Source organism: Anabrus simplex, chromosome 3 (assembly GCF_040414725.1).
Source record: "Anabrus simplex isolate iqAnaSimp1 chromosome 3, ASM4041472v1, whole genome shotgun sequence".
Lineage (NCBI taxonomy): Eukaryota > Metazoa > Arthropoda > Insecta > Orthoptera > Tettigoniidae > Anabrus > Anabrus simplex.
The window spans coordinates 309946197-309959686 of record NC_090267.1 but is presented as its reverse complement, the minus strand read 5'-3'; the positions used below and the strand labels follow the sequence as shown (position 1 = coordinate 309959686).

The window sequence follows — 13490 nt, the reverse complement described above, 5'->3', positions numbered from 1 at the left end:
AACTGAAATTTCTCTCTGAACTTGATGCTTGCATACATAATACTTTCTTATTGATCTGGTGAAATTTTGTTCTCCAATAGGACGCTATATCTATCTTCCATTCCACAATTTTGCTTTAAATATCCTTCCAGCTCATCTGTTGGAATAGGAGCATCATGAACGTCAGACCACTAAGAAAACTTCATTACTTTGGCAGATTGTGGCACAGTCGTGAGTCTGATGACACGGAAACATTAGAATGCTCATCATTCAAGCACACCTCGTTCATCATAAGTTTCTTTTATCTAATCATAAAAAGACAAAATCAGTCTGACTCCTTTAATCTATACTAATATAACAGAGAGAGAGAATGCGAATTTTGTTAGTTTGTGTATATCTGGAGGGTAATCTCAGAAACTACTGGACCGATTCTAAAACTCCTTTTATTAATGTAAATATACATTATCCCTGTGGGACATGGGCTGTATTTTATTTTCAAAACAATTCGAGGTGGGGGGTGATGGGGGAGATATAAAAATAATAGGCTAATATAGGCGGAATATCGAATATGTCGTGCAAGGACGAGACAAAGCTCATTTTAAGCCCCTTGATGCACAGAACAAATCTGGGTAAGCCCTATGGGCCCAAAAATCATGTTTTATGGCCCTAAAACCAACCGTTATGGAGATATTGGCACCACACTACCCTTGCTCTCAGAATCGGATAAAGAAATGAACTGCCGTAACCATGGCAACGTCAGCTCCAGGATTCCACAGCAGCAAGATTATGCGTGTACCTTTGGGCATAGCTGCCAACCAAAATTTGTACACACAATCCCTGAGCATAACTACAATATATCTCAAAAACTTGACATGCTACAGACGTGAAGTGGTTTTTATAATCTCTTTTAAAAATAAAGAGATATATATTATTTTGTTTTCGGAAAAAACACTTGGGGGGGAGGGGGAGGGGGGGGGGGTAAAAAGGACTGAAATGTGGGTTGGTGTGAATTTTTAAGATGAGCATATCTACAGTGTATCTCAAACACTTAACATGTTACACGTGTAAAAATTGATATTTTAATATTTTAAAAATAAAAAACAGGTATTTTGTTTTGGGAAAAAAACACTGGGTATTTTTAGAATCGGTCCAGTGGTTTCTGAGATTACCCTCCAGATATACACAAACTAACGAAATTCGCACTCTCTCTTTATTATATTAGTATAGATTAAAGGAGACTGAAAAGGGGGTAGAATTATTTTTATTAGGGTACTGATATCTCAAAAACTGAATTTGTTACAGACGTAAAAATTGGTATTTAGAGTCTCCTTTAAAAAGAAAGAAATGTGTATTCTTTTTGTTTAGGAAAATCTACTTAAGGGGGATGAAAGGACTGAAATATTAGCTGAATTATTTGTATGAGGATATTTATATCTAAAAATCCTAAAGATGCTGCAGACGTGAAAATGGGTATTTGAAATCACCTTTAAAAATAAAAAATAAAAACCCACTCATTTTGTGGGGTAAAATCAACTTGAGGGAAGGGGGGGGGGGTTTGAAACAGGTGTTTCTTTTCATGAGGATACAAATATCTCAAAAAAACTGAAGATGTTACAGTTGTGATAATTGGTATTTGGCAGCTCCTTTATCAATAAACACGTATTTTTTGTTTTTGGAAAACCCCTTATGGGACTGAAAAGAATTGAAAAAACAGTTTAATTTTTAAAATGAGTACTGAAATATCTAAAGTGTAAGTCAAAAACTTTACATGTTACAGACATGGAACTTGGTACTTGGAATGACCTTTAAAAATAAAGAAACATGTCTTTTTGTTTTCGAAAATTCCACTTAGGTGGGGGTGGAGGAAGGGCTGATAAAGGGGTTGAATTCTTTTTATACGAATACTTATATCTCAAAACCTGAAGATTTTACAGATGTGGAAATATGTATTTGGAATTTCCTTTAAAAATAAAGAAACTTTTTTCTTTTTACTTGAGAGAAGACATTCTCACGTGTACTGTTCTATGTCGCATGGTCATCTTAGCCCCAAAACTCAATTTTTCAGTGAGGTTTTATGCTTTAGGGATTTTCAGATAATGTCTTAATACAGTACCGAGGAATGATTACTTTTATCCAATTACGAAATCCACGCGAGAAGCCACGGGTAACTTGCTAGTGTGTACATAAAGTTCACCGCAGATCGTACAGTACACAAAATTAATGTCTTTCTCGTCACCGTCAACTGCAGGCTTGAATACCAAACAAATACAACTTTTAAGTTCAGGATCCGGTTCAGAAGTCTTGTACTGTGTGGTTTTTAGTTAGTTTTTTTTTTTTTTTTTTTTTTTTTTTTTACGTTTTTTGCCACGGTTTCTTTTGGAACTTCAGTCCACGCTCGTTTCCAATAACAGGATAGAGGGAGAAGTCAAACTGAAAACCACAGCAAACTTGATCGTCTCCACTCGACCGTAATGCAACGCATTCCACTGACACGCAATAAACTGTACACATTGAAGCAGTCAGCCCATCGAACTACCACAGCGCTGTCCTTGGCTCATCACGTACGAATGACATATTACAAACTTTCCACTTCATTGCCGTATCGATAATGTAATCTAATCAATATAAGAAAATATTTCCACCTATCTAAGCTTTTGTGTATGCAGCTGCTGATGATGATTGCTAAGCGATCGAAACATGTCCTGTTATTCTTAATGTTTTTGTAAGTAGCCAAAGGCTAAATAAAAGAAAGGTATCGATTAGGTGGAAATATTTTCTTATACTGATTAGATACGAATGACATAGCGCTGCCCAGACCGGCCCGTGCGACAACGTCACGGGCTTCGTATGTTCGAGCCTTTCAAAGCCCATTGCAGTCTATTGCCGAAGCAGCTCATGGGCTGGGCCGCTCTGCAGGACTCTAACAGAGCCCTCAATGCCATATGGAAGGATGAAAGGATACCTGAAGATTGGCAACAAGGAAGCATGGAAGCATTGTACCACTGTTCAAAAAGGGAAATAGGAAGAAATATGAAAATTATAGAGGTAAAACCCTATTATCACATGGGCTAAAAATAAGGGAGAAAGTCATACACAAAAGACTGAGGGATATAATAGAAACACAGAGGAAGAACAATATGGCTTTAGACCGAATAGATCAACAATAGACCAGATATTTACAGTGCGAACGATAATGAAAAAACATATGGAAAGGAACTAGGAAATCATCTTCATATTTTTGGATTTGGGAAAAGCTTATGATACAGTTAAAAGAAAACATGTATGGAAATGCCTACTGAAAGGGAATGAACCAAAATCATTAATTAACAAGATAAAAATGTTGTATCATGAAGAGTAAAAGCAGTGTACAAGTGGGGAGTGGTGACTCTGAAACATTTTATACAAAAAAAGGTCTCAAGCAAGGAAGTGCACTGTCATCATTATTGTTTATTATACTGATGGAGTGAATGCTTTGGCATTTGAAGATTGTGATTTAGAAAAAGGGAGAAAAGGAAGTACAAAGGAGACTGGACATTCGGAATGAAAATCTGAAGGAGTTTGGAATGGTAATTAGTAAAAAGAAAACTGTAGCCATGCACTGTGGAAGAGAGAAAAAGAGAAGCCAAGTGAACATAGACGGAGAACGGTTAGAGAATGTACAACAGTTTACATATCTGGGTAGCATTATTAATGGAAGTAATGAAATCAACCATGAAATTAATAACAGACTAAGTAAAGGTTCAACATTTTATCAAGTCAGAGAACTTTTATGGGATGACAAAGTACCCAAGAGAACAAAATTAACATTATATAAACAGTATTTCATACCAATTGTAATATACGGACTAGAAACGCTGGTAACTAACATGAGACAAGATAGTAAGATCCAAGCAGAAGAAATGAAATTTTTAAGAACATCAGTTAAAAAGACAAGAAGAGATTGAATTCAAAATATTAAAATCAGAGAAGTGCTAAATATAGAACCGTTTGTACAGAAGATATAGAAAGCAAAACTGAGATGGTTCGGACATGTAAAAAGAATGGGAAAGGAACGGGTAGCAAGAAGGGAATTGGAAAGAAAAGTTAAGGGAAGGAGACCAGTTGGAAGACCGAGAAGAATCTGGATGGATCAGATTTGGAAGAACATTAGAGAAGCTGGATTGAATGTGGCGGAAGTAATGGAGCAGGAAAAGTGGAAGGACAGAAAGAAGTGGAGGAGGCTTGTTAATCACACCCGGGTGTCTGGAGTCGGACATTGATGATGATGATGATGACGACGACGTTACAGAAGTAGTTGTCGAAAATGCTTTTCTTCCTGTTAACTTCTTTTACTAGTGATTTAACGTCACACTATTGAAGGTTTTTGGCATCGCAAGGATGGGAAGGGCTAGCAATGGGAAAGTAGTGGCCATGGTTTTAATTAAGGTACAGCCCCAGTATTTCCCTAGTGTGAAAATAAAAAGAACTATGGAAAACCATCTTCAGAACTGCCAATGGTGAGGTTCAAACTTACAGCCCACAGCTACATGACCGTAACTGTATGGCCAACTCACTCAGTCTTTGTTAATACATTTACAGTAGTATCAATAGCTAATAAAACAATTCTAATAACTAATCAGGGATTTAACCATTTATATCAAGATCTTGGTATAGTAACTGACATAAAAGTAAAATGCTGGGCTACTTAGCCATAAATGTTATAATCAGGATACCCACATTGCATTATATGCAAGAAGTGATGGAAAATGGGAAGATGGAAGACCAAGACTAATACGGGTAGATAACATCTAAGTGAATCAAAGTAAAGTTGGCAAAAAGGAAAAGATGATGAAGGAAGATGCAAAACTAAAACGCTTGGGCAGTTATAATTCAGAAAGCTACAGTCAAACAATGAGGATCGTAATACCAAAGAAGAAAAACATAATTCCGTATGTACTATAGATATAACAAGGTTTTTTTTTAACGGCACAAAATATGCTGAGATTGTCTTAAAATATCCATATGACATCATTTCTTTCTTCATTTCTAAACAACTAGCAACTTTACCAAGAGTCTAACACTTGAGATTTTTATTAGCAATTTAAATTCCTTGCACTGGCAAGAAGGAAAGTACACACAAGCAAAATATTAGTAACAAGAGGTTCAAGCATAAAACAATGTTATTGTCTCAAACACGGTCCTCAAATCAGAAAACATCTGCATACTTTTTAAAAGGAATAGCATCTCCAACCCCCTCTTAAAAGGCTCAAATTTCTTCCAAAAACAGCCTGTATATTTCACAAGATGGAAATCTGTATGACACATTGAGTTTTACACTATCAACCGATTTATTATGTGAAAGGGCATACAGACCTCTGTGAAACTGAAGAAAAGGCCAATTCCACCACAGAGTTTAAAGGCATAGTTGATGGTCTTCTGAAGCCTGGACATACATGGATCACAGTGACAGTCAACAGTATTTCCATCTGGACAACAATTTGGGCACTTTGGATGTTCCATTGGATCTTTGAGAGAATTTGTTGTTGAATTGTTATTGCTATCAAATCCACAGCAGACAAAACTCTTTTGAACATCGGTCTTGACAGCATCGGATATACCAGCCCAACCCTAGAAATAAATATCACAATTACTGAATACTGCTCCCATCTTGATTGTTGAGAGATCTACTGTATATTTCAAATGAAAGAAAGAGCATCTATTTACCTCCCTGGCCAAAGCCTCTTGCTGTTTCATGTTGACAGCAAGACATGCGCATGCCACACTGAACTGGACCAGGAAGAGTAAAAACAGAATAAGCATGTACTTTCAGAGTTAAGAAATATTAAGTTCACTGATTCAAAAGACAAAATTTAAAGAAAAGTAAATATTTAATTTATGTTTGAATATGAGAAACTTGCTAGCCTGAGTAACTCAAATGGTGGAGCACTGGTTTCCTGAGCCCAAGCTCGTGGGTTCATACATACATACATACATACATATCCTACGTCATTTTATCTATACGATGGGTCGGCGAATAAAGCCCCTCCACCAACTTCTGTCTTTGTACTTTTCTCCTTCTTCAATGTTGTCCCAGTCCCCTCCTCATTGCTAAATATAATTTTTCACCTTGGGTGTATATATCGCATTCTTGGCTGCCCTCTTGGTCTTGAATATTTTAACTGCAGATCATACATTTTTCTGGGTATGTGATCAGGATCCATCCTTCACATGTGACCATACCATCTGAGTCTACGCAGAGTTATGTTATCCGGCATTCTGCCAACCTGAGCCATGTCCTTGATGCTCTCGTTACAAGTTTTATCTCGCCTTGTTTTGCCAACCATCGCTCGGACGAATCTCATTTCAGCTGCCTGAATCCTTGCTTCATCCTTTTTCCTCATGGTCCAGGTCTCACTCCCATATGTCAAAATTGGCATGTAATAAGTCAGATAAATTGTTTGCTTGCATTTCAATGGTACTTTTGGGTTCCACATTAGGTCTCTGACAACTCTATAGAATGTTCCCCCAGCTTGAATCCTGCTGGTAAGTTCCTCTTCAATGGAGCCTGTTGCTGATATCATGCTTCCTAGATATTTGAATTTGTTGGACATCTTGAGCTGTTTACCCTCTATTTCAATGTAACCTTCAGGTTAACCATTTCTCTGCATAACCAACACTTCACTTTTTTCCTGACTGAATCTTAGGCCGTACCCTTTAGCTGTTACTGTCCATGCATTGAACTTATCCTGAAGTTCCTCCTTGGAATCTCCCCATATACAGATGTCATCAACAAATAGCCTGAATTTCATTTTGTTGTCACCAACGTTTTGGCATACTTTTTGTTGAATCTCATTCATCACAATAATGAAGAGAAGAGGCGACAGAACTCCACCTTGTTTTAGGCCTGTAGTTATTCTAAAGGGTTCCGTTATTCTTAATGGTGTTTTGACGCAACTACTGATGTCTTCATATAAATTCTCAATTCGTTTTATTCAATACCAGCTAATCCTAGTGGTATCTTAAGGTGCACAAATATGCCAACCTCATGTCACAATGTAAAAGAATTGCAAGACAAAATTCTGGCACATTGGTATTTCCAAACACTGTGAAAGTAGTTAGTTGAATGTACCACCAATAATACTGTAAATATAAGAAACTTTGCTAGTGATTTTAACGTCGCACTGACACACCAAAGTTTTTCGGCAATATAAAGATGGGAAAGGGCTAGGATTGGGAAGGTAGCAGCCGTGGCCTTAAGATACAGCCCCAGAATTTGCTTGGTGTGAAAATGGGAAACCACACAAACTCATCTTAAAGGCTGCTGACAGGATTCATGCCCACCATCCCCCCAATGTAAGTTCACAGCTATGTGACCCCAACTTCGGCCGACTCACTCAGTGCAAAAATAAGAAACTTAGCACTTCTTTATTAACAAAGATTTGTAAACCATTGGAACATGAAGGTATGAGAAAAATGCCTTTGCTCCTGTCACTAGCAGCTTTGAGGTCAGAGGGATAAATTAACTAACAAGTACGAAAGGAAAGGCTGCAGCGAGGTGCTAGGCATAACTGAATGGAATTAATATTTAGCTTCAACAATGAGATCACTGTGCACCTACCTAATGGAGGATATGTAATTACAACAGCATATTTGTTTCATTAAGTCCAGATCTGTCTATGGTGAGATGTACTGTAGTGTTTTTATGGTATTATATCTTCTGATACATATTAGAGTGCTCTTGCTGGCAAGACGTAGTGTTAGATCAAATTTGTTACTTTTATTGACCTGTTTCAACCTCATCCTTGGCTTTGATGATAAGAAAGTATGTGAGGTATGCCAGTAATGCCATGCTTTATGCAGCCAGTCCCCGTTATGAATTGTGAAAAATTGTTGCTCAAAGGCTTGGCTGGTGAGTGCATTTCAGTGGACTTGGCAGACTGACGTGCAAGAGCAACTTCTGACGTAGTGAGGAAAGCAATGAGAAACTATCCCACTCTTCATTTTAGTAGTATACCACTGCAGTTATGCGTAGGCTATCTATGACAGCTGACCATTTCATTCACCAGTGATCTGCATTTAGGGCAGTCGCCCAGGTAGCAGATTCCCTGTCTGTTGTTTACCCACTTTGGAAATTTATCGAACATCTCCCTTGGTAAATTATTCCAATCCCAAACTACTCCTCCTATAAAGGCATATTTGTGCCAACTTGTCCTATTGATTTCCCACTTTATTTTCATATTGTGATTTTTCCTACTTTTAAAAACACCACTCAAATTTATTCGTCCGCTAATGTCATTCCATGCTATCTTTCCTGACAGTTCGGAACTTACCGCTTAGTTGAGCAGCTCTTCTCCTTTCTTCGAAGTCTTCAGCCCAAACTTTGCAATATTTCCGTAAAGCTACTCTTTTGTCAGAAATCACCCAGAACAAAGAGAGCTACTTTTCTTTGGATTTTATCCAGTTCTCAAATCAAGTAATCCTGGTAAGGGTCCCATACACTGGAACCATACTCTAATTGGGGTCTTAGCAGAGACATACTCCTCTCCTTCACATACTTACTACAATCCCTAAATACCCTCATAATCATGTGAAGAGATCTGTAACCTTTATTAACAACCCCGTTTATATGATTACTCCAATGAAGATCTTTCCTTATATTAACACCTAGGTACTTACAGTGATCCCTATATGGAACTGAGAGCACTTTTCCTATTAATAAAACTCACAACCTGACTTTTAACCCCATTTATCATCATACCATTGCCTGATGTCCCATTTCACAATACTGTCAAGGTCTTTCTACAGTCACTCACAATCTTGTAACTCTTATTACTCTATATATTATAAAATCATCTACAAAATGTCTTATCTCCAATTCCAGTTCTTTACTCAAAACATATACATTGAGCCCATTATCTTTGAAGTCACAAAGGATGCACCATTTTGTTTGCAGCCATCTGCCACGTGGAATGTTAGCCAAGTTAACTGTCGACACTTGCTACCTTCGCGTGTGCAGTTGTCATAGCTGAGTGTAAATCATTGTGTAATTCACAGAAGGATAAAACACATTCAAGTCTCAATTTAAAAACAATCAAAACACTGCATTTCTTGGAATATACCATGCAATAGAGTAGTTATAAGTTAATTGTAACAACATTGATGTCCAGCCATCTTCCCCATTTTCTCCTCACTATGCTGTTCTTTGCCTGGAGAGTTAACAAATGATGGTTACACATGGCTGCCAATATAAATATTACTACATAGGCTAGTGCATTAACCGTAGTATGGACTAACATTACTGTTAGTAATGATACCTGCAGGTGGCCACGGACCCTCCTACAAAGGTTACTGTGGGCAACTGGTTAGATTCTGATTTATCGGAAAACGCTGCTAGTGACAGTGTTATGTCAGCGTTTGGTTAGGTTGTGCCCATACGATAATAGGTACTTGTTAGTGACAGAATTACTAATAGTGACTGTTAGATTACTGTTTATGACCAAATTACTGGTTCACTGGAAAGCATCAATCACGATTTTCAGTGGTGGTTTAACATTGCACCAACTCGATATGTTGGGCGACAATGGGATAGGAAATGACAATGAATGTAGTGGTCATAGCCTTAACTAATGTACAGTCTGGTGTGAAACCACAGATGACCACCTTCTTCAGGGCTACTAACAGTCAGAAGTGAATCCACCATTTACTGAGTACAAGCTGTTAGTGACAAGGTTAGGTTAATGTTCGGCTGGGTCACGGAATGACCTTAATTGGCTAGGCCTATTATTGTTGGTACCAACATGTCTGATAGGGAATGGTTGGATCCTATTTCCCTGAAAGCACTGTACGTGACGAAAATCACCAATTACATCCACCATGTGGCGCTAACAGATTTCCTGCCTTGACAGGGAGGGAGGGATGGTTATGGGAGTGATTTTGGTAATTCATTTACTTCTATTTTTTACTTCCTGGTATGGAATTACAGTATGTACTACTGATGGGTGGAAGAGAGTCAGATCCGAGGAGAGGGATACATTCACCAGACTGTTTGTGCAAACTGATGACGATGAAATTTGTATCCAGAACATCGAAAGGTTGTGCAGAGCAATGAAAACTAATCATTTTTCAGTACATGTATACTCAAGAATATAGATTCAAAATGCCGGGAGAAATCATGTTGATTTTCCTTCGTGACATACCATGGGCGTATTGGGGGTATGAAAAGGTGGGTATACAATTTGGGAACTATCTTTCAAATGCCAATAAGGTGTGCAGCGTTGGTGGTTGTTTCTTTTTTTTTTTTTTTTTTTTTTTTTTTGCTAGTGGCTTTACGTCACACCGACACAGATAGCTCTAATGGAGACAATGAGATAGGAAAGGCCTAGGAGTTGGAAGGAAGCAGCCTTGGCCTTAATTAAGGTACAACCCCAGCATTTTTGTGGTGTGAAAATGGGAAACCATGGAAAACCATCTTCAAGGCTGCTGACAGTGGGATTCGAACCCACTATCTCCCGGATGCAAGCTCACAGCCGCGCGCTCCTAACCGCACGGCCAACTTGCCTGATGCAGCAGTGTTGTTATGGCTCACACGAGAGCAGGTAGCAGCACAAAACAAGCAGGTAGGCGAGTGCAAGAATGGAACTGCTGCTGTCCCCACTCTCCCACCCATGCAACTTACGGCTTGTGCAGGGACCATTACCACCTGTTGGCAGTCCTGATAGCGCTCACACTGGGGTGGGGGCAGTAGTGTTAACCCACAGTATTCCCTGCCTGTCATAAGAGATGACTAAAAGGGACCCCAGGGGTTGTGAATTTGGGAGCGTGGGTTGGAAACCACGGAACCCATAGCAGAGTCCTGCCATCGTTTCCACTTGCTTGTGCCAGCCTCCTCATTTTCATCTATCCGTTCTGACCTCTCCTGGTCAACTCTTTCTTTTCCAGCCCCAACGGTATCATGTTTGGAGGCCTAGGAAATCCTTCATTTTCATGCCCTTCATGACCCTCATTTTTCTTTGGTCGATACCTTCATTTTTCAAAGTGTCTGACCCCGTCCAATTTTTCCCTCTGATTAGTATTAATAGAAGATGCTTGCCCAGTTGAACTTCCTTTTAAAATAATAATCACCACCACCATCTTGACAGCACTGTAGTAGGATGTCTGGACAGAGAAGGCCGGGAGGAGGGAGGGAGGGGAAGCGTGTATCATTAAATGCTGCTAAAACACTAATTACTGACTTAAGTTAACAATATGCCTTCTCTTCCACCGGATCATTGATTTTTTGTAAGGCCGATTACAGACAGATCAAATGTAAGCCAGCAAATATTGAAAGATTTTATATAAATAAGATCATACCTGTCTCCCATAATCTTCAAAACAACAGATTACGGAGACGGTATTGTTTATTGTAATATTTTCTTATGTTACATGGAGTTTTGACAATTTTATGCCATATACCACAGTTGAAAAACGTAGTAGAAAAACAGTCAAGAAAACAGCATTAAGGAAATAACCAAAATTTAACACTTGTAAGCGATTAGAAAATGAACAGAGAAAGAACAGCCTGAAAGAAGTATTAAAACCACTATATAAAGAAATCAAACTTCTCGGACATGCTATACAGGTCGATTGGAAACCCCAGAAACGTGATCTCTCAAAGTGAAGGTCACCACAGTAGTCATGCTCAGTTCTCCCATATCACATCCTACACCTCAAGTGTATATTAGTATTAAACTGTCAAGAAATATGCAAACTAATTAGAATACAATGGTGATTTAATTATATGCTGTAACTATAATCTATGTACCCAAGTGCTCTTGGCTTCAACAAAGTTATACTGTCTTTTTTTTTTTTCTTGCTAGTGGCTTTACGTCACACCGACACAGATAGGTCTTATGGCGACGATGGCATAGGAAAGGCCTAGGAGTTGGAAGGGAGCGGCCATGGTCTTAATTAAGGTACAGCCCCAGCATTCGCCTGATGTGAAAATGGGAAACCACGGAAAACCATCTTCAGGGCTGCCGACAGTGGGATTCGAACAGACTATCTCCTAGATGCAAAATGCATGCTCACAGCCACGCGCCCGTAACCGCACGGCCAACTCGCCTGGTGTTATATTGTCTAGAAATAGATGACAGTGGTGAACACTCTGCTTACGAACCAGATAACACACCAAGCGACAGTTCGGGCAATATTTTTATTTGCTGCGTCGCTTTCGAATGCAAGTTTTTAGCTGCGTTATTTTTTTCCTTTTTCAACTTGCTTTATGTTGCACCGACACAGATAGATCTTATGGCGACAATAGGCTAGGAAAGGGCTGGAAGTGAGAAGGATGTGGCCATGGCCTTAATTAAGGTACAGCCCCAGCATCTGCACGGCGTGAAAATGGAAAACCATCTTTAGGGCTGCAGACAGTGGGGTTCAAACCCATTAACTCCCGGGTGCAAGCTCACAGCTGCGCGCCCCTAACAGCACGGCCAACTCGCCTGGTCAAATTCCTGAAAAAGACTCGGTTCACTGTCAGGGTACATGTTAAAATATAGCAGCGTTCAAATTGTTAACAATATCTTCCTGTAGACTTACATCATTGTACTTCAATCTTCCTGCATAGTTTGCTGTATAACTGGATAACAGTGTAATTATTTTAGCAAACTTACTAGTGATAAGGGAGATTAGCCCACCCAGTGGCCACAATCGTTAAGGCGCCAAGTCTACATGGTCTGACACAGTCACTCATTTCAACTCATTAACTCCTCTGATTAGGTTGACATCAGGAAGGGCATCTGGTCATAAAAAACTGCTACGAAGATTCATCTCACTTCATACCTGACCCCATAGAGAAATGGGACACTCTCTCTCTCTAGTGATAATAGAGATAATGTTATTAACATCGAAGTGTAAGAAACTTACTGAACCCAATCTAATATTTTTATATTTTTGATCAGTTGAGGAAATGAATCTGTGTACACTCTGATCTTGGGAAGTCTAAAATTTTAATTTGAATAGAAGAGAGTCATAAATCTGAAAAATTCATTGAATAAGCAATAGGATCCTGTAAACCTTGATAAGTAGTCTGAATTTGTATATGTCACTATTCCAAAAAATTTTGTGAACAAAACACACAAAAATTCATTTGAGAATGGGAAGGAATGCTGTGAATTAATCCAACATAATACATCCTTATAATGCTATAAAAGTAATGTAGGGGAGGGTGGTCAACAATGAGACAAAAAATACATTTCAGTTTCTACAAATTACGTATTGCAAAAAAAATATGGTGTTACACTAGGAAAACATGAGCCCATATTTATTCTAGAAGATAAACCCTTGAAAATACATTGTTCTTTCTTCTTATGAGAACAACCTCCTTTTTCCTAAACCATGACATTTGTCTCATTGTACCCCACGTATGGTACACAGTGAGACACCTGCATGTACACAATGAGACAAATATATAAACATCGTTCACACGTACTTTAAGTTTACGTATTATCCTCATTACATTAAATTCTGAAGAGAGTGATATATTTACAATATTT

The 13490-nt window shown here is 38.6% G+C and overlaps 1 protein-coding gene across 3 annotated transcripts in view; it reads right to left on the bottom strand.

Annotated features, from left to right (window-relative positions):
- The window catches only part of Tsp97E (Tetraspanin 97E), a 49542-nt gene that overhangs the window by 31640 nt on the left and 4412 nt on the right, over positions 1–13490 (bottom strand). For all 3 annotated transcript variants that reach the window (XM_067143134.2, XM_067143133.2, XM_067143135.2), the window contains exons 3-4: positions 5683–5781; positions 5332–5586 (exon numbers count right to left, since the gene is read on the bottom strand). In XM_067143134.2, the coding sequence (XP_066999235.1) occupies positions 5332–5586; positions 5683–5781 (354 nt within the window). The remainder of the gene's footprint in view (positions 1–5331; positions 5587–5682; positions 5782–13490) is intronic.